This window comes from Netta rufina (assembly GCF_964035555.1).
Source record: "Netta rufina genome assembly, chromosome: 3".
Taxonomy (NCBI): Eukaryota; Metazoa; Chordata; class Aves; order Anseriformes; family Anatidae; genus Netta; species Netta rufina.
In genome coordinates, this window is record NC_140125.1 from 24,037,780 (window position 1) to 24,062,150 (window position 24,371).

Consider the following 24,371-nt stretch of genomic DNA (forward strand, 5'->3'; position numbering starts at 1 on the left):
ACACATTCCCATTTTCCTACCTCCCAATGAGTTTCAAAATGAACTTAGTACCTGTAGTTTTATGGCTTTTAGAAGAAATCACCATAAAATATTTATGTAAAACAAAAATTCTGATGCTTATTAAGAACTGTTGTCCCTTGCATCTAAAAACAGCAACAGAAAAATTAAACTTTTTTTTTTTTTTTTTTTTCCCAAGACAGGGAATTTGGGGCCATCCTGTTACATTTTTATTCCATTACAGCCCACCTGAAATCTTCTGAGTCTATTTTTACACGGATAATAATAATACTTAGTATTTATAGAGCACACTACAAACAAAGACACACCATCCTTTTGTGAAGTCAGGAGGGAAATGCTGGACTGCTATGGAAACAGGGCACAAGGTTAAGTGTCAGAGTCCATCCTAGAGTATGGATCTCCTGGTTCCTCTGCCTCGCACTCATTCCTGAATTGTCAATTTTCCAAGGAATGTTAAAGCTTGCTTGGAAAATGTGATTAGTACATTTTTAGCTTGGTTTTCCTTGGAAAAAGGTTAATGAAACTACACTGTTTGCCAACCCCACTCCTAAGTAACCTTCAAATCTTCTAACTGGTCTCAGCCAAATTTGACAGGATTAACAACCTCAAAGATTGTCCTGCATTCCTTGCTTTTTGGAAAACGTACAGCCGAGGCCTTAAGGTTAGTGTCTCCAGACAAGAACTCAGTTGCTGTATACTCTACTTGGCAGCATGTAACCAGACAGCACAGCCATTGGTATGTATGTACACACACACGTATTTATTGACAGACTGACTGGCACATGCACAGCTGTGGGCTAGCTATTTCCTACCACGTGGGCTTCTAAAGGTGGCAGTGAGGACAAGAAGCAGGGCAATGGCAGCACACAGCTTTCAGCATGCTCTTTGGGGCAGCTCTAACAGCTGACATGCTTGCCAGGGCTAAGAGGCATTGTGCAGCCATGCTTAGTCTGCAAGGAGCTCTGGGTAGGTTTAACAAGGTTCAGAAAGAAAAAAAGCACACCCAGGCAGAGGAGCGTGCACACAGCTTCACTGGTCAGAGCGTGGTGAGACATAGATGTTACAGCACTTTCTTTACCCACAGATAACCATGTGCTTAAACACAGACAACCATTCTGGTGGCTCCAGACAAGAAAGCCCAGAGATGTGAAGTCATCTTCTTCAGAGACGTGAGGTCATCTCTCTTGGTCCCTCCACATCTGGGCTTCTAGAGTGTCTCTGTCTCCAAGGCAAAGGACAGATGTTGTCAAGCCCTCTACATAGTGAAGAATACAATGTCCTATGGCTAGCACACTTTCTAAACATTTTCAACAAGGAGATATTTTTGACAGCAATGTACATAGACACAACTTATTTTTAATCCAGGGCAGGGTAGAAAAAATATTCTAGCTCTATCTCAAACTGCAGAACTGTCACAAAAACATCTTTCCTTTGCAGCCAGTTCAGCTTGGAGCAGGTAACATCTCAATTTTTCAAAGATCTTAAGGATCACCAGATATATCACAATCAGAAACACTTTATTTTAGCAAATACCTTCAAATCTGATCTGGATCAAATAAATAACTTGGTTGCAAACAAAACTAAGTCAGACAACATCTCTTCTTCCCCCACTTTAAGATGTGTGTAAAATGCATATTAGCCTGAAAAAAAACATATATATATACTGCTTTATATTCAACAACAAGAGTGCGCAATGAGGCAGAAACAGAGCTGTTACTTTGCAGTCTGACTTGAGAATAGTGATGGCTTCTCCAAAGAAAAGTAGCGATGCTCAAATATGAGTGATGAGCACCAAAACACCTATTAGATGAGCTGGCTTAAGAGCAAACAGAGATACGTGGGGAAATGATCTTCTCTACAGGTCCCTTATGTACTATGCCATCTTCCTGAAAAAAAAGAAGGAGAATTTAATGTTCATAAGACAATCAATCCCTGGCTCCCCTCCAGATCTGCACAAAATGCTGTTAAAAAGACAGGACTTTTTTGCATGTGACAATGGATATTTGTCCAAAAGATGACTACTGACCAAACTAATTTTGAATTGTCACCATATCTGCTGCACGTTTGAACTTCTTTCCTCTGGAAAGCAGAGTATCAGAGAAGGGGAAGGGTGCTCACCAGCATCTCATGCTAGAATGGAGTAGGGATGCAAGGAGCACACAAGCTCAAACCTGTACATAGGCTTTGCAGCCTCTGCTGCAAATGGTAACTGCTAGTGGAAAAAATAATGACAGGCTATTTTTGGTGGTTTTTATCTAGTCTTTTTGTTTGTTTGCTTATTTTCTGTACTCTGTGCTTCAAGCACAAGTGAATCATTCCTGTATAATTTAAATAACTTTAAAAAAAAAAAAGACTGCTCAGTTCTAAACCACAGAACAGGACATTTCAGGTGTTTCTCAATCAAATAACACCTAAAGCTTCATATGCAGGAGAGCTTCATAGGCAGGACTCAACCACACCCTCAGATCCTTCAGTGCCTGAAATACCACAATGACCAGCTTCAAAAGTCGCTCAAACTTAGCTGGAAGTGTTCCTCTGACTATAATTACATTTTATTCAAAAAAAAAAAAAAAAAAAAAAAAAAAAAAACCTTGCGCTTGAACAAAACAAATTAACCCATCAACACTTGATGATTAAAATGAACACATCAAACTTGGGCACCTTTCAATTGCTACAGTTTCTTTAAGAAACAAAACTGATAGTACTGAATCTGTCAAATAACTAAAAGGCCCAGAACATCACATTTCACAAAAAGACTAGTGCTGTGCTGAAAATCCATTCTCATTGACAAGGAAACGCAAGCATGTGAGTTTTGGTGATCCGTACTTCTGCTGAGAATATCCCTGGTGCACCAGGCTGCCCTGAGACATAGAGAATGAGATGTGAAAAGGACAAAGGCAGGCAAGCCACAACAACCTGTTATGAGACACACCACATCTGCAGAGAAAGCTCTCACTGCTATTTATCTCAGACCAATGCAGCCCAAAGCAGATTTGTGCAACAAAGAACTGAATTATGCAAAAACACCGGTAAAATTGAATTCAGCCTGGATGGTTAGCCAGGTAAAGGAGTTTAGAGAATACTGGAGTGTAGGAGAATTTCTAGGGATGAATCATGAACTTGTCTATAGAGTCAATCCTTTGGTTTGCTTCTTCTTTTAACAGTTAAATGTAAGATATGACAACACGATCATCTGGAATGTGTGTGAGATTAGCTCACTGCTCTTAACAGTGATGGATGTAAATTCACAGCAGCATGGTTGACATCTGCAAACCAACATCAGCTTCACACACAGTTAAACATACGTTTGTTCAGTGGTGCTGTTAAGGACATTCGGGGAGCTGATCAGGAACAACTAATTTATTTATTTTTTTTTAATAATGGCCTTGGTGCAGACTGAGGGTAAAATTACACCTGCACTTACACTGGCCATGAACTTTTCTAGTTCATTGCCTATCCCTGTTGTAGAGAAGGATTAGGATGTGTCTTTCAAATCTCGCTCCTTCTTAACAGCTTTCCTCAGGAAAGGAGAATGTGCTATGTGCTGCTCCCAATGACCTTCAGCATTCCTCTGTACCTTGGGAGTGACTCTGTTACAAAACTGTTCTGTATAAAAGAGAAAAAAAATAAATGGGTTATACCAGCAAGGCAGTTTACAAAGGGCCTGCCTGCTTGCTTTCACACTGCTTTTACTATACAACTTCTATTAGTCCTCCACTTTTATCAGCATTAATTCAGTGAACCAGACAGAAAAGAATGAATGTTTGGTAAAGGCATGATATGGCAAGGGGGACACGTAACAATTTTAATCTGCAAATCAGCAGAAAATTTACAGAGCATATATCAATACAGATTTTTCATGTTTGGAACATCTTTAAAGGTAAATTGTCCTACAGAATTATTTATTTATTTATTTATTAAACCTGTATGTTAAAAATGCACACTTACCAGCATTTGAAGTCTGTTTAAACATGAACATTTTCCCCAAGCTTTCACGCAGTACTTAGGTTCCACCTAGTGGCTTTCAATGGCAATAATGTCAGCCTGAAGACTAAATGGGCTTTTTTTTTTTTTTTAATTGCCCAACTGCTTAACTTTCAAAATCTATATGTTTAGTTGCAGAAATATTCTGAGAGTCTTCTCCAGACACTTAATTTATCTTTCCATCTACCTAAAAGTTCTCTTGGTCCTCTGATGGGAACACTCCAGCTACCTTTATTCTAGGTTAAACATCTAAGCAAAATAGTCTTAAACTAAAGCTTATTCCCGTGCAAATGTGACTGAGAGGATGGGCTAGCTAAGGGCATTAGCAGCTTGCAGACAGGAGCTATGCAGTGCTGTTATATCTGTTAAACATAGCAGTTACCACATCCATCCCACACCATGCCTCTGCAGGATAATGCCTGGTCACTAGCAGAACTTAGTTGGTAACAAACCTGTCAGCACCAGGGAGATCTGCCTCATTTAACAACTGACATTTTCAGCACAGACTCCCTTTACAGTCAACTGAGAAACAGGCAAGTTCTAGACCATGATTCAGACAACCTACTTTAGTGGTTTCCCTTCAGGTGAAATCTGTGAGAAGTTTCTCATTTCCTCATTTCTATTATAAAGAGAAGCTAAAGGTCTTACTGATGGCATGGTCTCTCCATCACCTCTTGAATCCTACCCAGGGTGCCTGACAAAGACTGTGTGCTACACTGCATAGAGCTCCCAGTGAACTTGAAGCAGACAGTAAGGGAATCTAGAGGCAGGGCAATTATGGCATTTACAGACTTTTCACCTAAAAATCAACATTGACAAGTAGCCATACCACCACAGAAAACTTGATTTCAACACTGTTCAGTCCTCAGTATACATCTCACCCTGATGTTCAGCTCTGATAGATTGGTTAAAGTAGGTTTGTTTTACTGTAGGAAGAGTGTAAGACCATTCTGCTCCTATCTAGTTTAAAGGGAAAGTTACAACACAAGCTACAATTATATTTCAGTTCCCCCTTGCAGTAACAGAACACTCACCCCAGGCATTTTAGCCCTCTTTAGAAGAGTTTCACCAGCTCTAAAGAGTCACCAACTTCAAAGGGAAGGAGAAAAAAAACAACCATCAAAGAAATGTGAAACTTCACAAATATATCAGCTGCCACATTAGAGGTCAAAAGCATTTTGATAAGATATTTTAAAGTAATTTTAGCGTCTTACATAAACAACAAGACAGAGTTCACCAGAACAGGTTTAGTTTGTCCACAGAGATAATAGCCGTTTAAAGAGAAGGTATAATAAAATAATGAAAAAAAAAAGACCTAGCTCACAATCTGTGGAGTGGATGAAAGGTCTCTAATGCCTTAATGCAGCTTTTTCACTGCCTTTTTATTTCAAGGAGCTTTATTTTTGGTTACGTGCAATTTGAGGCTTGTACCTAGCAAATTGTGGCTGCTTTTCTAGATGTGATTCCAGCGTTCAGCAGTACTGCTCAGACTCATTACGCCAGAGCAGTGTCTCCCAGTTTGGTTGCCTTTTCACCTTCTCCTAAGCTTTCATGGATGAAGACTTTGCATACAAAAGACCGGCTCTTGTATGCAAAGAAAAATGGAAAATCTTCAATGGTTTCAAACTTTCTTGTGCTGTAAAAAGTGAAAAAAGAAACGGAGGCTGTACAATATCTGTCAGGCTGTTGGTTTCAACATATGCTCGTGGTTTATTTGCAAGAAAATTAAACCCATTTTTCGGCAACAGTTATTTCACAAAAGCTGTTCGGATTTACAACACCAGTTGTAATCTCTCAGTGTAAGCTGTTTGGGGTTTTGTTTTGGGGGGAGGAGGAGGCTTTCACGCTGCACAGAGCATCGGGCAGCCCGACCTCACGAAACCTTCACTCAGCTTCTCCATAGCGGGTTACGTTGCTAGGTGGTTTGGGGGCTGGAGAATACTTTAACAGCCCTTGAAGAAACACTTTCACAAGCCTCATTTTGTCGCTGAACTACTTCTTACTGCAATAGCGTATTTAATTATGTGCAAATGTTAGTTTATTCTGCATTTATAGCAACTGCACACACAGTTGTCTTTACACCGGGTACTTCAGCCATCCCTAGGCAATACAGCACGGGTGAGCGTGCTGTTTGAGGGGGCTCGGGCTGTGATTCCCATTCAACTCAGCTCTTCCACCTCAGGGTAAATTTTGGGGGACACAACTGAGGAAGGGCAGGAAGACTGAAACACCCCCAAGACCCGAGAAGCAGAAGTGTGGAGCCCGCAGCTCCCTGGCTCTGGCCTAAACGGCTTCCAGCCGCTGCTGAGCCCCGGGGGCAACCGAGGTGGCCCCGAGCTGGCCCCAGAGGGCGACGAAGCCTGGTTGGGGCAACCAGGAGCCCGGCTGGGGCCTCCACAGCCCCGGCTTCGGCGGGCGCCCGGGAGGGGCCGGTGCAAGGCAGGGGGCGCGGGTACAGCAGCCGTCGGCAGCGCTGGAAGTGATAGGTGGCTCCATAGCTCAGTGGTTAGAGCACTGGTCTTGTAAACCAGGGGTCGCGAGTTCGATCCTCGCTGGGGCCTTCCCAGCTTTTCCCGTCCATGGTTTGATTTTTTTTTTTCCTGCCTTTTCTGAGGAGGTGATTCTCTGCCGGAGCCACTTCCCCGCTGCTGGGCGGGTCCCGGTTCTACCCCGCTCCGGGTGGAAAAAACACGCGTGGCCCCCGGGCAGCAGGAGCCGTGTCGGCCTAGGGCCGGCCTGGGGCCAAGGCTGTGTCCTGGAACAGCCAGTCCAGAAGATGGCAGCAGGAGAAAGCCCAAGGCGGTTCCATCTTAAGCTGAAGCTGCGAAATGGTGCAGTTGGCTTTGGCTCCATGTCAGCCTGAGGGGAGGAGGTGCGGGCCCAGCCCAAGCCAGGCCATGGCTCCGCGAATCCAGCAGATGCACTTGTCTGTAGCAAACACGCCACTGCTGTTTGTTACTCTCCAGGTTACACCAAGAATAACACAAAAACCTTTTTCTCCAAATCCTTGTGCACATCAGTGCCTGTGCATGAAGGAACTTTGCTATTGCCACGGTGTCTGCACCCCAGGAGCCCTCAAGGCCGAAGCCCTGGCCCCAACACCTCCCAAAAACAGAGAAAACACTTGGGAAAGGAGAGGTGCTATGCCCAGGAACCTGCCCCTGGCTGTACCACGTCCTTGCTGTTCTGCAAGGTCCATGTTTCTGTTCCTTCTGGACACCCGTGCACCTGGCAATGGGGGGAAAATCTGTGTGGTGCAGTTCATGCTGTGGAAGAAGTGTTAAGCAACACAAACTGCCCCGTGTCATGGCACACAGCAGGACAGACTCCAGCTGCAGGTTTTGTGTTCAACTAGGAGCCGACTAATCGCTCCATTTGGTAGCTCAGCTACAACTGGGTTCTGGGGGGTTGCCTGGTTTCTGTGCTTTCAGCTTGGGTTTTGATGGGTTGGTGGGCTTTTTAGATTTGCTGAACATTTCCAAGCTCATATCGAATCCTTTGGAACCTGTGGGTGGATCTACAACTCGAATAAAATCTTTTAAAAAAAATGTTAATTATATTGTCACCTGCAGGACATCTACTTTTAAAATATACTTGAACTGAAATTCAGTACCAAGGACCAAAAAACTAACCATACCAAAAGAAAGGTGAGGCCAGTGACATATTCTTGTATTAATGATGCAAATCTTGAAATCTGAAGGCAGTTGGATTTATTAGACAGACAAACATGGTCAAAACTTGCCAGTGAATGTCCATCAGACTCTCTTATAACAACTTATGTCAGAAAAGGACATCACAGCAGCATTTGCAAAGCAAGTTGCTATTAGGAAGCTGGTGTTAAGGTTTAATGGAACATATAAAGACTGCTAACACTGACATAAACGGAGGAGCGCCTGAGAGCAATAGTGAGCTCATCCATGAAAACATATTGGCATAACAAATCAACTGATTCTTTTTTATTTAGTTGCTATTCAAAATAATTGTTTCACCATCTTATAAATAACTTCGGCTTTTTCAAAAGCTGCTGCTTAATCTACTCTCTTTCCTCCTCTTCTCCAGTTTCCCTTATTTCGTGCTGCTTTCTTTGGAAGAAGCTTCTTGGTTCCAGTTAGGTGGGAGCTCTTCTTTTTTGGCACAGGTGGTGCTGGTGTAATTCTGGAAACCCTTGCAACCTTCTTTTTCTGCTTTGACCTGTGATGTTCATCTTGAGCCTTGATTTTCTGTGTCTTTTTACCAGATGGAGCTGTTCTCACGGTTGACGCTTTTATTTTGGGGGATGGTGTCTTTTTAGATTTCTTAGAAGAAATTGTTGAGACAGCTTCAGCAGGGGTAGAAGATTTTTTCAGAGGTTTGGTTGCAGGTTCATTAAGCAACTCAAGGACAGTCTCTGAGAAAAGCAATTAAGACGTTTCATCATCCCTGCTTTAAGGCAGAAGGCTAATTTAGAAAATTAATGATATAAACCCTTAGTAGAGGTATAGCTAAGAAAAAAAAATCTAACATTCTAGGAAAAGAAATACAGACTGTATAAACATCTTTTCTTCTACCAAAAGACCCTTGGGTTTCTTGGAAATTAAATTTGTTTAATCTTAGAAAGTATGAATTTAGGAAAATAAGTCCAGAAAGAATATGATGAGACCTTACACACTTTGACAAACTTAACGTTATGGACTTTTCATGTTACACTAATGTCTGGAAATCTCAGATAAGAAGACTTCAGCTTGCTGGACATTTTCTACTGAATAATATGATGCAACCCCTGCTCTGGTTGCAAAGGACCTAAAACAGAAAAGCCAGAGAAAGGATCAACTCCCCTAGATTTACGGAGAAGGGATTATGTTGTTTGACCCAAGGAGCTTGTCACAGAGCACTCTGGACAGGCACTCGGAATTTCCCAGACCAAATGCTTACATCAAAGCCACCAATTCTTTTGTGATGCCCGTTTACACTGTTACTTGACAATATTTAGAAAAAATCAGAGACTGGGGTTAAGAAAAGGTACGGCATCTAGTAGACAACAGAAGCACACGTTAAACATGATTACCTAACTTCAGGACACGTCCTGCTCAGTGCTTTCGTTTTTAAGATCACTAGCAATGTCAATCACATATATGTAAGACTTGACAGTTTTGTTTCTTGGTGAAATTTAAGCTGAACAACTTACTTGCACGTGGAACAAATGGTATCCGTTTACTCTTTATTTTCACTGGAACAGGCTTGTATTTACACTTCCCTGGTGGAGCTCTCCTTGAAAAACAAAAAGACATGCAGATATCTGAGAAGCTGTTAGGAAGTTTGTTTATTCCAGAGGCATATATCAGCCCCCCTACACACACACATCCCTTGCCTCCACCAGAACAGGTATAAAAGGACTTTAGGCACCTAGAGTGCTTAAAGGTAGAATTTGAGAGCTTAATTCAGGGTACAAATGGTAAAATCCCTGCCTGAATAGCAGTAGCAGCTGGAAAACTACAGCTTATCTTCTACCACCCTTCTGGTAAGCTTTCTGCCATCACACAGCCTGGACTGTCTTTATTCAACACTGATAGCTGAACCGTCAGTCTATGGGATACCTGCCTGCCTGTATGTCCTTGTGGTTTACCACTGAATTCAAGGGTACTGACTCGGTGCATCCAGCTGCGTCCTGCTGCTGGAAGCACAGCACAACGCTGGTTCCAGAGCCCTGGTGGTATAATGCATTGATTGAACTCCAGCTTAAAAAGCCACTTTGGGTTGTTCTCTCACCCTGCTTTGGAGGAACAGCCAGGTTCTGGTTGTTGTACCCCACGCTGAGGCAGAAGAATCTTATATGTGTATGCTTGCACATGAGGCTTGTCAATGACAGAGTGCTTTCCACCCACCGATGGTACAGCATAAGGAACTCCATCCACGTGGGGGAATATGCCCACTCAGCCCCACAGTTGTTGTTGTGATGTTCAAAGGGCGCTGCTTCAGACACAGCATGGTGCTGACGCAGGAGCTGAGCATGAGGAAGGAAAGGAGCAGGCAAAGAAATGCTATCCCAGCTCCTCTCCTGGCACTCCCCAACAGCTTCCTACAATACAAAAGCACCCCAAAAAAAACACATTACATGACAGTAAGGTGGGGTACAGAGACCTACATTTGCTTATGTTTTTTTTGTTCTCCACCAAAGGATCTGCTGTAAGATAAATAAGAACAGGCATTTGGCATGCTTGGTAGCACAGAGTAAAGCAGAGCATGACCTCAGGCATCACATTTTCTTGTAATTAGCATTCTCCTTCAGACATGGGCAACTGCCAAGGAAGTGCTTCCTCCATGCCATTTCAATTAAAAAAAAAAATACTAAAGCAGGGTTGATAATGGCTTTTTTTTTTTTTTCTTTCTGCCTCTCCAAGTTTTAAAGCACCTTCTAACACCTTTTCTTTCCAGTCCTAACTGGGGGGAAGATGGAGGGGTGAGGGGGTGCTGGTACCAGTCCAGGCAGAGGCACACCAGCCCCTCTGATGTCTCTGAGAGCATGGCTGGAGAGGCAAGCTGACATGGGGACACCAGGCTCTGATGCCCTTCATTTTCCTGAAAGGTTCATAGGGAAGCTAGAGCTGCCCTCAGGCAGATGCCAGTGCCCCCACCAGCATTTCAGAGCAGGCGTTTGTGTGGCTTGCTACCCTTGCTGAAACACGAGGGGAAAGCAGGAAGCATCCAGGCTGGATGGAACAGGACTGCGCCTGTTAGAGCAGCCTGTTGTCCCAGCCACAGCTCCCTGGGGGACAGAAAGGGAATAATCCCATAAGCAGCATGACATCGCAGAAGGGAATGGAAAAAGCTCTGCACGTGGTAAGATCAGAAGACCAGCGTGCAACCGAGGATCTGGAGGTGTAAGGACTCTGCTCCAGAAGCAAGCTTTGCACACCCTGGACAAGCTTGTATTTATTTAATAAAACAGGCGAGGGCAACACTGAGCAGCACAGCTGCTCAGAAAGCCAAGGGAATAAGCGCCCAAACCTGCTCTAGAAATGATGGGTATGAAGCTCCACAAAGCCCTAGGGAAGAGCTGGCTTCTTTCCAGAAAGGCTTTCAGGCCAGTGAAATCATCCTTTCTGCCCCCTGTGGGAGTCAGCCTAACGTGGTGCATTACATCTCTTCCTGGAGAGGCTCCCACAGGGTGCTTGGGATACAGAAAGCTGGATGTCTGCCTTTACAGCTAGGAAGAGGATTTATCATTCTGATAATCTTCATGACAGAGTAAGGAGTGGCATTAGGGCTGCATGGCTTTTATTGATGAAACAGAGCATGCTCAAGTAGTCAGTGTTTATGCAAGTTCACGGTATTTTATTTTTAGAGATTAAAAGGTTAGGTTTGGTCCGCCACAGTTCATGCAGCTCAAAGGGTTCCTGGCAGACAATGAGCTGCCAAAGACAGGAGGCTCCTTGTAAGCAGTTACAGCAAATGCACCTAGAGTAAAGGACTCGAGGTCCTCTTCCCACCACCTTGGCACAGAGCTCAGGTCAACTACCTAGCTTGGGATTTAACTTCCCAAGAAAGCATTTCTTGTTTTCTTCATGGCGTTAATGTCTGAAATCTCAGCAACAGCTGATAGACACTTTATCTTCTTTACAGGGTGATTTGAAAAACTCATTTAATGCTTCTTTAGCGTGATCCAAAAAAATGCTTTAAGTAAGAGCCAAAAGTTTAGTAGGGGAAAAAATTGCATAAGCATGCTTATTATTGTAAAACCAGACTTTTGCAGGGATAACTTCATAGGGAAAAAACATTTTGCTTAGAAAACTTGGGTTCAAGCTCCAGTTATTTGAACACTGCATGAAGCACCAGGTTTCTTTCTCCCTCATTAGAGGGCTTTGCAGCTAAACTGTTAACTGCTTTTTAAACTTTTGTTTATTAAAAATAAATATACATCACAAATATCTTATGTCACTTCAGGTCTCTGCCAATTAAAGTAAGCCTTTCAGAGATTCCTTATTAGACAATTTCCACCAATTTCAGGGAGAATTGGGTATTTAATCTGCAGAAGTGATCTTGCAACCTGTTTCTCCCGTCAGCTTTAATTTTCATCTGTGTAAGATCTTCCTCAAGGTCTCTGCACTGAGAGCTAATCCTCCTTCCCAGTTTCCATGGAGGGGAGGATTTTCACATGGAAAATTAAACAAGGATTCAAAATTACTCATCTGCCCACCACGGGGTGTTTCTTAAGGGCATACGACATTGGCTCCTGCAAGCCCATTTTCCTTTGCATACCTTTAGGGACAGACATCCCTCCAGTCCTTCTGCCAAGTCAGGAATTACAGTAAATCATGGAAGAACCAGTACTTTTCAATTACTTAATGACCAGCAGAAGATCACTCTTAAATGGCCCGAGGAAGATTCATAGCTGATCTTGTCAAACGCCATTGGCATTGCAGAGTTCACAGGAGCCTAGGAGGGTGGCCCCAGTGGAGCTTTCTGCATCTGTTTTCTATTTAAATCACTTTAGCAGCAGGAAATGGTCAGTGCTGCTTTGACCATCCAGAAAAACAAAGTCCTTTGCAGACAGAAACTGGGTGGCAGGAAGGTTGGCAGTGCCTTCTTTCTCTGACAGATGCATGGTGCCCACATCTCTGGGCAGAAAGTCACCTATCCCTGCACAGCCCATCCTGTGCCTGCTTGTGCAGGCTGGGGGACAACGTCTCAGGCACACCTGAGTCAGAAAATACAAGTCCCAGTAGGACACATGGTAAGAGAACTGATTTATGTCTTTTTAATTTGCTAGTAAAAAGGAAATAGTTTCAACCTTTCACAGCTTAGTCTAGGTTTGAACTTGTGAGATGGACCAAGAGCCATAAAGACCATAACTATTTACTTTAATGTTGCCATGCACCAGTTGCCTTTCACTGTGTTTGATGGAAAAGGAATTGCTGGCCAGCACAAAGTGTTTTTTTTTTTTTCTTAAAGAAAGAGAGAGAAAGAGGAAGAGAGGGAGAGAGACATTAATTTACTGTTATCAAATTACTTTTGTTTAATTTCACAAAATCCTTGCTTCAAGTGTAGACAAAATGTTCTCCCTCCTGACCTTGAGAAATATGGATCATTGTCTTTAACCACCACTGTGTTATACTTTAGACATGCAAACAGGACAACGTTTTGATCCTTACTGTCCCAGACCCTAAAGATCTGAACTTGGTCCACAGACATGATAAGTGAGGAGTACATTCACTGAACCTGATAAAGTTGCACCACATGTACAGTGGGTCAGCAGAAACCAAGGCCTGGATGTAGATGCTAGTGAGATTATGCATTGGAAATACTTTGCATTCTGTCTGCTGTGATAGCTGAAGAACGTGAGTGATTAGAAAAGAATTTGGCAATGAAAAACCATCTTTAATTACTAACCTTGCAGGATCCACAATTTTGTAGAGAGATCCATGTGGTGCATAGGCACTGGGATAAGAAGTAGACAAAAAATACAGCTCACCTAAATGGAAGTGAAAAAAAAAAAAAAGCAGTTTCAGATGCAAGTGCCCAAACTGAATCCTCCTTCTCAATTTCAACTCTGTTTTCTGTCTCTTCACTGATTTACATGGTTAGAAAAGAAAACCACTTCAGCCATTCCCTCAGTTGTCTCTTACTTCCAAAAAGTGGGCTTTGGTCTCACCTTGCCCTATGCAGGTGGACCTGGGAACATCAGATGAGCCCCTGGTTGCAGCACAGAGCCAGCAGCCCTTAACCAAACAGTGCATGAGAAGGGCCTTCATTACCTCTTGTTGGTGCCCTTCCAAGAGGTTACCTTCCTATGTAAAAATATGTTTTTTAATCTTGTTTACACCAAAGAAACATCCAGAAGCTACAAAGTAGAAGGGGAAAAAACACACAAAAAATATTTAGCCATCTCATAGTGGTACCAAATATATACATATATATACCCAACGAGCTAAATTGGCGATCCATGCAAGACAGAAGCTTCTTATTACTGCGTGGCTGCTGAGACCAACTGTTCCTGATGCCTTTTCTTCAGCAGCCACTAAAACAATATCCAGGCAGATTATAGTAGCTTGCAAAAGAGGCAACGCTATTGTTGCATTTCAAATTACATTACAATACCATATTATTTTCTAAAATAACAATCAGTGGAAGAGACATTTAACATCCCCCCACTCTACATGTTGTTAGAACATGTTGTTAGAATTGTACATATTTTACAACAAAGACTACATCTGACAGATATAAGCTAGCCAGCTGATCTAAGATCTTTGATCATGACAAGCAAAGCTCTTTTCTGCTAAATCATGAAACACCAGAGCTCACTAAAGCACATCTGAGTTCTGTCACTTTTTGTGTTGCACAGAACTTAGTCAGGAGACTGAGCAAAAGTGAACAACGTATGCTTCAGTACTTCTACCCTGGTGAAAGTTCTGGACATCACAACCATAGTAATCCTTGGCACCGAGGGATTTCCACTAAGCTTTGAAGTTAGCAGCTGACTTCATCCCCAAATAAAGCCTTGATCTATAATGCAACAGTGTGAAGTGCTGTTATTGTGAATAAGACTGAGGAATTTGTACTAATGAAGAGAAATAGATTCAGATAGATTATAAAATTGACAGTATAATTTCCAATAAAGCTGTGGCTAGCAAGATACTTCACCTGCTTCATCCTCAGCAAATGAGATGATGAATTTGCTATAAGAACTGATCATTCCAGGGAAAGCACAAACTTTTGTGCTACCAATGCAGATATCTCTCTTCTTCCACTTATTTGTCTTCTCGTCTTCCTGTAAAGCCATCAGTCGACTAGGAAAAGTAAAATTCCTTGTTTTATGTTTTGGTTATCAAGATTAGTTCCTGGCAAAATCACACATTACTGAAATAAAATGTCAGCGAACAGGGGATGGTTGACTAGCTTTGTCTTCCAGAAAAATAAGCCCAACCATAAGCAAACTTATCCTAAGGACCCTACGTTTGAACAAGTTTATATCCTCACCAAACTGTTGTTATAATGGTCAAATGCCTTAACCAAATACACAAACATTCGGGATTCTCATTTACTGCAGCTCAAAAGATTTCAGGATGCTCTAATACATTTAAGGTAAATGCATGTACAGAATGGGAGATGCAGAGAAAGTGATTCGTTTTACCCATTCATGAAATCGCCAAAAATATAGAGACCATTCAAGTTAGGTGATTCACATCCTCTGTATACGTAACCTCCAGTGACTGACTTCCCCACATTGCGGCCATATGCAAATATTGGAAGAATGTCATCTGTTAAACAAAGAACCATGAGCAATGAGAAAAATTACATCCAGAGAAAAATCAAAAAGCAACTGATCAGTAACAGCAATGGGCACAAATGCAATGAGAAGAATTGGTACAGTTGAATAAACAGCATAGTAAACCTCAGTGGGGATCCAGTAATTTATTCCAAGACAGAAGTGACCCACGGGCTTTAAAGAGCTCCCTGGAGCTGCTCATCAAGGCTTAGTCTTGATGAGCTTCTATAAGATGTAGAACCAAAATTGTCTACACCGAGCAAGTGATGCCTGCAGGAGATACTATCTTACAGGTTTGTCATTGCACCCATCGTTTTAACAGAAATTGTCCTTACAAATTCCAGGATATCTACAGAAGGGGATACAATCAAAGTCAGCTCAGCAGGTTTCCTGCCATTCTCAGCACGGGACACGCATAAATGTGCAACCTACAAGCAACTTTTGCATAAGGCTTCTAAAGATAAAGGTTTTGTCTCTGGCAATGTTCACATTGAATTCAACCCTTTCTGGAAGCACAATATCAGAACCCACAGAATTTTGGTCTTGTCCTCACTTTTTTCCCCCGGCTCAAATATCTCATCTTTGATATTTAATGATGAGCATAAAGACCACAAATGTAGCTCATTAAAAAATTAACAGGACAAACTAAAGTAGATGTGTTGTCAGTTGACACTTGGGCTATTGTTAAAAACAGTGATTTGCTTTTATTTATTTAGGAAAGCCATGTGGGCACCAGCATAGCAGAAGAGAAATGTTGATAACGAATACTCGGTGTGTACACGCTCATGCAATATTTCCGAAACATAAGCTTAAGACCAGGTGTTGCCTTCCAACAGCTTGAGGGGCTTTATGATACAGAGTTCTTCTACCATGCTTTCCAATAACCACTAGCAGCCTCTATATAAGCCAGCATATCACATTTGTACTTAAATTCAATCCACTGCCTTCTTCCTTGGGAAAACTGTCTGCAAAAGCCACAGGCTTTGACCCTAACCTCCACCTTCGGAAAAGTGTATAACAATGCTGCCCTTCCCTAGACAGGAAGGGCAGCATTTCATACCAACACTTAAATGCTGGGGAGAAAGGGATTTCTGCTCTTAACAAGTCAGCAATCTCCACTTAACACCCACTGGATTATTTAGCTACATGGAAAAAGTGATACTGTAGTCAACCAAATGCATCGAGTAACCTTGTGTAAGAAGCTTCTTCCTTACCCAAGGAGGAATTGTGGCAAAGCTTTCTGTCATAACATTCAAATCCCTCCTTTGCTCTCCAGCCATAGTTTCCTCCTTTAACAATGATGTCAATTTCTTCAAACCTGTTCTGCCCAACGTCCCCACAGAATATCCTCCCTCTTCCTTTCTTTGTGACAGGGTCCCCCCTGTCAACACCACAGCGCCACATATTCCTGACCCCATAAGCATAAACTTCAGGGCGGGCCTCGGGATCAGACACAAAAGGGTTATCAGGAGGGATGCGATAAGGCTTGCCATCAGGACTGTCTCCATCCACATCAATCCTCAGGACTTTCCCCAACAATACGCTCCTAAGGAGAACAACAGATAAAGACAGGTTTATAAAACCCAACGTGAGAGAGAACTGAAAACATGGACAATTCCCTTCTCTTCCCCCCCTTTCCAAAGGAAAAGTTATCTGTCTAAAAGAAATAAAACAACAGCTGGTACATCTTCCAAACAAGTCACAGAAGACTCTCCACCCCCCATTAATGAATTGGGTACCCACAACTTTCAAGACAAAATTTTAACTAATTTTGAGATACTGCATTCGACTACCTGCAGACAAAAAACACTTCTAGGAAGCAATCTTAATTTACTCTTCCACATTGTCTTATTTCCAAACCTAGTGTCTTGATGGACAAGCTCAAGGTTTGTTTTTTGTTTTTTGCCTTTTTTCTACTTACTTGTTCTGAGCATTGCCAAATTTTCCAAAAGGGTCTCCAGCTTTCCCTCCGTCCCCTGTGAATACATACATATAGCCATCTACCCCAAAGAGCAGCTGCCCACCGTTGTGATTCGCGGCTGGTTCTTCAAGTTCCAAAAGATTCCTAACAAATAAAAAATAAAAATAAGAATGACCTCCAGATGTAGTTACTGGAAAGACTTGAGGTAGGCCACAGAAACACTGCATCACAAAATCCTGAAGAAAGCAGCATTTCCCAGCCGTGCAGACCTTTCAGCTTGTCAGATATGGTGCAAGGGCTGAGCTGCACCCTATTTCCAGTGAGCCTTCAGTATGGTGCTGGCTGCATGCCTCACGGCAGAGCTCTTTCCAGTACGGCATCCCTTAATGAAACATGTTTGCCACGAGCCATGCAGCACACTCCTGCTCCATGCACCACGCCTGTAACCTGCACTGCATTAACACCTTTGTGCTACCTAGAGTTGTTGCCCTTTAAATTGAGACTGTGACAGGTGGCTTCTCTTTTATAGGAGAAGCAGCTGGTGAATCTGAGGGATTCAGGGCCATCTCTGGGGGCTTTACTTGTGAAACTTGGAAGAAAGTCTGCTATTAATAAATTTTTCTCTATAACTAAGAATTAGCCTTGGTGGAGGGATGAACAGGAGGGGGACACATCAGATCCAATGAATATATAGTGCTATAGTGAAACAGTTTCTACAGTACAAACAACTTCCAAGGCACTTGTTAACTCCACGATAGGCTTAAAGCTATTACTGTTCTTTAAAAAGGCAGGAGTACAAGACAGGAGAATATGACCTGAAAGCCTAGATCTTGGGTTCTATTTTCTAATTCATGCCTTAGCTTGCTGCGTGGCCCTGAACCGAACTGCCTCTGGTAGCTTCGTAACAGCCCTAGTCATGTCCCTAGATCAGGGTGACTGCACATGAACAGATTCTGCAATGGGGAAAGAAAGGGACAGAGGAAATTATTTCTCATCAAGGTATACAACAGCATTCAACATGGACTTTACCTTTCTGAGTGTGGATCAGCTTTGTTGGCATCGGAGGCCAAAACCTTCAATTCGCTGATTCTGACCTTTTCCACTCGCTTCTTATCCATGTATGAATAGTAGACATAAAATTTCCCATTGTGCTTGTAGTTGGGGTGGAAAGCCATCCCCAAAAAGCCTCTCTCGTCCCCTATCCATGGCGTAGCCAGCACCATGCTTTTAATATCCAGAAAGGGTTCCTCCAGCCGGCTGCCGTCAGGTAAGTAGACCCAGACCACCCCCAGCTGCTCAGCGACGAAGGTGCGGTGGGTACGGTCGTTGGCATGCAGCATGAGCACCGGGTTCCTCAGCCCATTGGCGACCTCGGCCAGACAGAGCTGGAGGCAGCCCTTGTGGCCCTCCACCACCAAGCCCAGGTTGCGGTTGAGGACGGCATTCTTGAGCACGTTGGGGAAGCAGTAGTCCTCGTCGTGTAGGTGGAGGAGGTTGCAAAAGCTCGTCGTGTTCCTCTCGCAGCACTCCTGGACGTGCTTGTCGCCAGCCAGCAGGCCGATGGCAGAGTGGCAGTTGAAGTGGAACTCGGAGCAATAGTCAGAACAAAGCCCCGGGAGGTTCCTCAGGGGCGTTCGGGGGTTTTCGGCATCGTAGAGATGCGCAGCATATGGAGAACATTCCTAGGAAGTAAAAGAAATCAGATGTGTGGCTACGTACACACATCCAGGAGAAGCCAGGACTCCTCTTCATGGAGCAAAAGAAAAAAGTTAAAAATAAGACAGAGCACAGTAAGTCATTTTTGAAGTGGAGTAGCAGAAAGTCACTCCATATATATGGCTAAACAGGCTTTAGAGGTCAGTAGCAGTTTCCTTTATCACAGCACAATCAGCTCCACCCAAGTTCCCAAAGGAAGGGTGTCTATGGGGGCTGTGTATTCTCCAGTGCTAGAGGTTTTTAAGGGCATGAAAATCTCCTCTACCAACCTGTTCTTACCTTTCCTTTTAGAAATGTCCTTTTGTTGCCTCTACTAGATTTTAAACTTGGTACTCTGGAACTTGCTCCCAACAGACTGGGAGAATGATTTTTTGCTCCCTCGCTGCAGTAACCCATTGCTCTACAGAGAACAGTGGACTTGATACTTCTGTAGAACTCTTCTTCAAGACTTCTGCAGACCAGCAGTCCCAAATGTGGACATACCCTTCAGGTCAGACAGTACCACTGCCTATTTCAGATATATTTAAGATTTCACTTCATTAAGCCACTCAAGCCCATACCTAAGTCTAATCAAGCAGTAGGGAAGAAAACACAGAACAAAGAAACATGTTTGAATTTGTACCTATATTTAAGTTCCTCATCTTCCAAAAAATCTGGGCCAGAATTTCTGTAAAACATCTCTATTAAAATCCCACCTATTCATATTAGCAGGAAAAAAAAGTTAAAAGTGAAGGACATAAATTCTGCAAACAGATTTTACTGGTTTTCATGCTCAGCCTGAAACAGTCTATCCAGGGCTTTTAGTGGGCAGAGATAATAGGAAGTACATGGACAAGTCTAAGAATGAAGAATTACTAAACTAGTATTTTTTTCTGCTTCTGCTTTTCTGAAATAAGTCTACTTCATTAAATGAAAATAAACAAAGCTGGAGCAACTGCATAAGCACCGACACTATTTTTGTTGTAAGCAGCAGTCATTCCAGGATGTTAAGTGTGAAGTCCACAGGTATCCATTATTAACTTCGTCTAGCAAACTGCTTCCTTTGCTCACAGGAGAGCCCGAGGGTTTTTGGCCACACTAAGAACAGATACAACTCATAAGTAGTCACACACTTTCAGAGAATCATAGAATCATCTAGGTTGGAAGAGACCTCGAGATCATCGAGTCCAACCAGCCCTTACACAGCAGTAGTGCAGCTGTCTCATCTCTGCTGTGCACAGGTCTCCATAATTCACTTGCAGTCTAAAGCTCCTCTTCATTCTGAAGTGAAGAATTTATTAACGTCTTTGAAAACGCATTTACCTTCCCTCAGTCAGCGGGAACAGAATGAAGCTCCCAGAAGAGTACTGAGTGCTACCACCACCAATAAAAAAAAAAAAAAAAACGAAACATCTTCCTCTGAAACAAGGCACACCTCACTGCCTCAGAGCTCCATCAGCTCTGTTTTGCTGGCAGCCTGCACTACGAGGGTCTCCCACAGTCTGTCTCAAGTCTGTCTGTCAGGAGCCCCTGAGCCGCTACCATGCTTTTCCAGCCATCCAGCTTCCCAGGCATTATTTGCCTGGCAAAGAATACCCTGCAGCACCCAGAGCCGGTACAGCTCACAGGGTGGAAGCATCCCTTCGACTCTATACACACCCCAAGGATCAGGTGGCCTTGCTCTTGTTATTGATTGTCTGCCTTCATTTTGCTCAAGCATGCACAAAACAATACAATACAGGGAAGTCACTGCACCAAGCCTGTCTGAGTTTAAGAAGCGTTTGGACTGTGCACTTAGTCACATGGTCTGAATTTTTGGGTAGACCTGTGTGGTGCCAGGAGTTGGACTTGATGATCCTTATGGGTCCCATCCAACTCAGGGTATTCTATGATTAATGCAGCTACTTCATAGAGCAGAAACTGCCCAGATCATGTTAATATTTCTTTGCTATTTTAAATCAGTTTCTCTGGAAAAAAAAAAAAAAAAAAACACATTCAGCAATAAAGTTAGGCTTCAGATGGAAGCTGGCTTTAGGAGTAAGTTAATTTGCCCACACCTATTCCTTGCTACTATCATGGCTTTCAATCAGCTTGAAAAAGGCGTAGCTAGCCCTTTGTTTTTCACGATCATTTGGTTTTTAAGCCTTTCCTTTAGCAACTTTCAGAGCACAGAAAAATCCTCTCAGCCAGTGGCCAAACAGCTGTCCTAACGCATGTAGCAAAGTTTGCATCCAGGGCATTTCACAGCCATGCTACTTGTACATCCCCTTAAGAACATTTCAGGCAGTTTTTGGCACTGGTGGAACATCTGCCAGAATGAGTCACTTTGTTACAAGGCATCACTGCTCTCCCAGTCTGCCTCAAAGACATGGAATTACATTAGTTTTGCTTTAGAGCAGCCACTGATTGTTCAGATCTATTAATAGGCACCTACAGTATTTTTTTCTGTTTGTTCAAAAGAAAAGTTCGTAGCATTTTGTCTGCCAATGCTTCTGAATAAACCTTTCTGCCTGAAGTTCAAATAGCATCAGTAAGAAAACTTGCTACCAGGAACAGTTTATCCTGGTACTGCTGCACGCAGCAAAAATAAGCACTCGTCAAAATCACATCCTGGTGATATATAAGTGCATCTGTCATCGTGTATTTGAGGGTGCACTAAACATGTCAATGCTTCACGGGCAGTGCCCACAAATTATTGTGATACTGTGGAGAGAAGGTAGAATAGAGACTCATTATTTTCCATCCCTTCCATATGAGATCATCAGTAATAATATGACCTAGCAAAGTGACATCCCTGAAGTGAAACCACGCAGTAGATCTTTGCTTCTCCGCTAATTAAACAGCCAAATAATATTTGCCAGATAACCTGATTTTATTCCCATGGTTGTCACCAATGTGACCAGGAACAGCAAGATGTAACCCAACTGAAAGTTTCTCTCCAAAGACTGAACAGCAATCCTATTTTAGTAAAAGATGAAAAGAGTATAAATGAAAATGAGAAGGTGAAAATGTATAGAGACATTTATAACAAAGGCAAAATTCAACTGTGCACTGCAGAACAACCAGCTCAAGTCTGAAGAGGCAGCAGTCACGTTTTTACAGTATTTCCTTTCTACCTGCAAGGTGCAGAAAGTCTTCCTTCCTAAGGCCACCACTGGTGGTTCTGCTGGGACCTGTAAGGCATCATTTGCTCGCTTGCCAATTACAAAATGATGAAGAGAAGGCAGCTGTTGCTTTCTCTGCCCTGGTGCTGAAAGGGTTTCCATGCCCCAAGCAGATCCAAAAATCCCTGCCAGCAACCAAGAGAAGAGAAACATTTTGGTGCACAGATACTGTTCTAGGACTAAGGAAATTTTAACGAGAAGAGTTTTTATATGTTCTCAGTAAAACACAGTGTGGCTTTTGGCTGCTTGGTGTTTTGGCATGCAGCAAGTCCTGCTCTGCATGACTAACAGTTGTTAAAAAGACAAGTCAGGTCTGCCCTTTATTCAAAAGCTAGGGGGGGCAGGCAGGGAGAGCCCAGCCAGAACAGAGATTTGGTCTTTTGTCACTGCACCATGCCTGTTTCTGCCAGCCAGGTGCACAGCACCCATGGAAATACAGGGACTGAAGCCCTAGGGCCTTGCAGCAGCTGCCTGAAACCACTGCCTGATAGATGTTGTCCTACTTGAGCCACCACAACGTTTGAAACATTCTCAGCAGGAACACAATCAAAACACATCCTTACTGGAACCCAGGGATCTAAATCCCTTCCTGATCATTCTCATGTCGCTGCATCCTGCGGCTTGTAATCCAGCCCCTAGCAGCTGCAAGCAGAAAATAAATATTGATCTGGAGCTCTCCCTTTCATTACAGGAAAACAGGCAGAGCAGCAGGATTCCCGTCATCACCTGAGCTGAGCAGAGCTTTCACATAAGCCATTATTGCTATTAAAGCATCAGTACATATTGCCAGCTACCACAGAGTGCTGTCCTCACACAAAGCACTTGGCAGACGGCGTGCTGAGGATCCAGCACCATTACTCTGGCAGCCTGCTTTTCCCCTGCTCCCACACCTCTTCTGCAGCAGGACAGCTAGCTACGAGAGGCTGCCAGAACCAAAACTGACTCAAGAATCAGCCAAAAGCACAGGATACGGGCACTGATTTTCCACCCTACCTGACAGAGAATATCTTTGATGTACGTCCCGCACAGCGCACGCCCCCGCGGATCCATGGAATCCATGATCTCCTGGTACCTTGCTGCAATGCTGCTGTCTCTCTGCTGGTCACAGCAGCCAAAGTTCTCATAGGAGGAGCAGAACTCCAAGTGAAGAGGGGGCTGGAAAGGCGGCCCGTAATCCAGGCACTGAGGGTGCCCCCAGAGACCGCCTGCCCAGCATAACAAGGAGAGGCAAAGAAAGGCACGTGAGCAAGAAGAGGAAGCTCTAGAGCTGCTGCTGCTCCTTCCAGCACATGGCCAAACATGTAATGTCTCCAGGGTAGGTTTCCTGAGGTCAGATATAGGGAAATCCTGGGCCTCTTGGTGGTACGATTCAATCATCCTTTCTGCTTTATGAATTGCCAGCCAGAGAGATCAACATTTGCTCAGGTTTGCTTACATTCTCTCTTTCTCTCTGAAGTTTACTATTTGGCTGGAGAGAAAGCTTCCAGGCTGCCTCCTTGGTATTTCACACGTCACATAGCTGAGCCCTCCCCTCTGGGCTTTTCTCATGCCCCTAGAAGGGCTCACTGATCTAATCACTATGGCTTAGTTTAAATAGGCTAAGAAATCACTCACCAAGAAACACAAGCAACATTAAAATGTAGTATATGATCCCTACATAGAGAACATGATCATCTCTCTCCATTTACAAGATAAACAAGTCCCAATTGCTAACTACCATTCCACCTGGCTTTTAAACTGGGTCCAACTTGGGTCTGGTTTCATACAGACCGAGCAAGGGTTATGAAATAGAACCAAATTAAGGCAGTAGCTGACCAGAGATAAAAGTCATTTTATGACAAAAATTTTTGCTACCCACAAATCTAGGTGCAGATTTATGGCTAATATGAGAAGAAATTCAGAAAGCATGAAAGAGAAAACAAACATTAAGGCATGAGAACAACCTGAGCTTGACTGTGATGTTATGTGGTAGCCCTGACCTTAAGCTAATTGATTTTAGTGGTTCTGATCCCAGGGGATGTTAACTCGATTTCAAGATGCACGGGATTTTTGCCCACTTTCCCCTCTGGTGAAGAATGTGCAAATGCCTCCTCCGCTTGGCTTGTGAAGTACAGCACCAGCTGCACACTCAGGTGTACTGTGCTGGCACACACCGTACTCAGCTTGGGTTTCTTGACACCACGAATGACACCTGCCTAGCTCCACTCTCCCCCAGACCATTCTGATCATAACCAAGCTCCTTTATCACATAACCAAGTGTTTTCCTTGCCTGCATACACCCCTACTCATAACCACACCAGAAACCCAGACCCACCTGAGCACTCACCACCCCCGTGCTGTGTGCATC

General features: G+C 43.3%; 1 protein-coding gene across 1 annotated transcript; it reads right to left on the reverse strand.

Moving 5' to 3' along the window:
- Positions 1–8,016: 8,016 nt before the first annotated feature.
- Positions 8,017–23,401, reverse strand: HHIPL2 (HHIP like 2; the record flags this gene model as incomplete). Its single annotated transcript, XM_084283410.1, is given in 10 exon segments — positions 8,017–8,066; positions 8,069–8,389; positions 9,167–9,249; positions 13,369–13,450; positions 14,620–14,765; positions 15,110–15,236; positions 16,459–16,790; positions 17,166–17,309; positions 18,195–18,847; positions 23,018–23,401. Coding segments are annotated over 10 exon segments (2,322 nt in total).
- Positions 23,402–24,371: the final 970 nt, after the last annotated feature.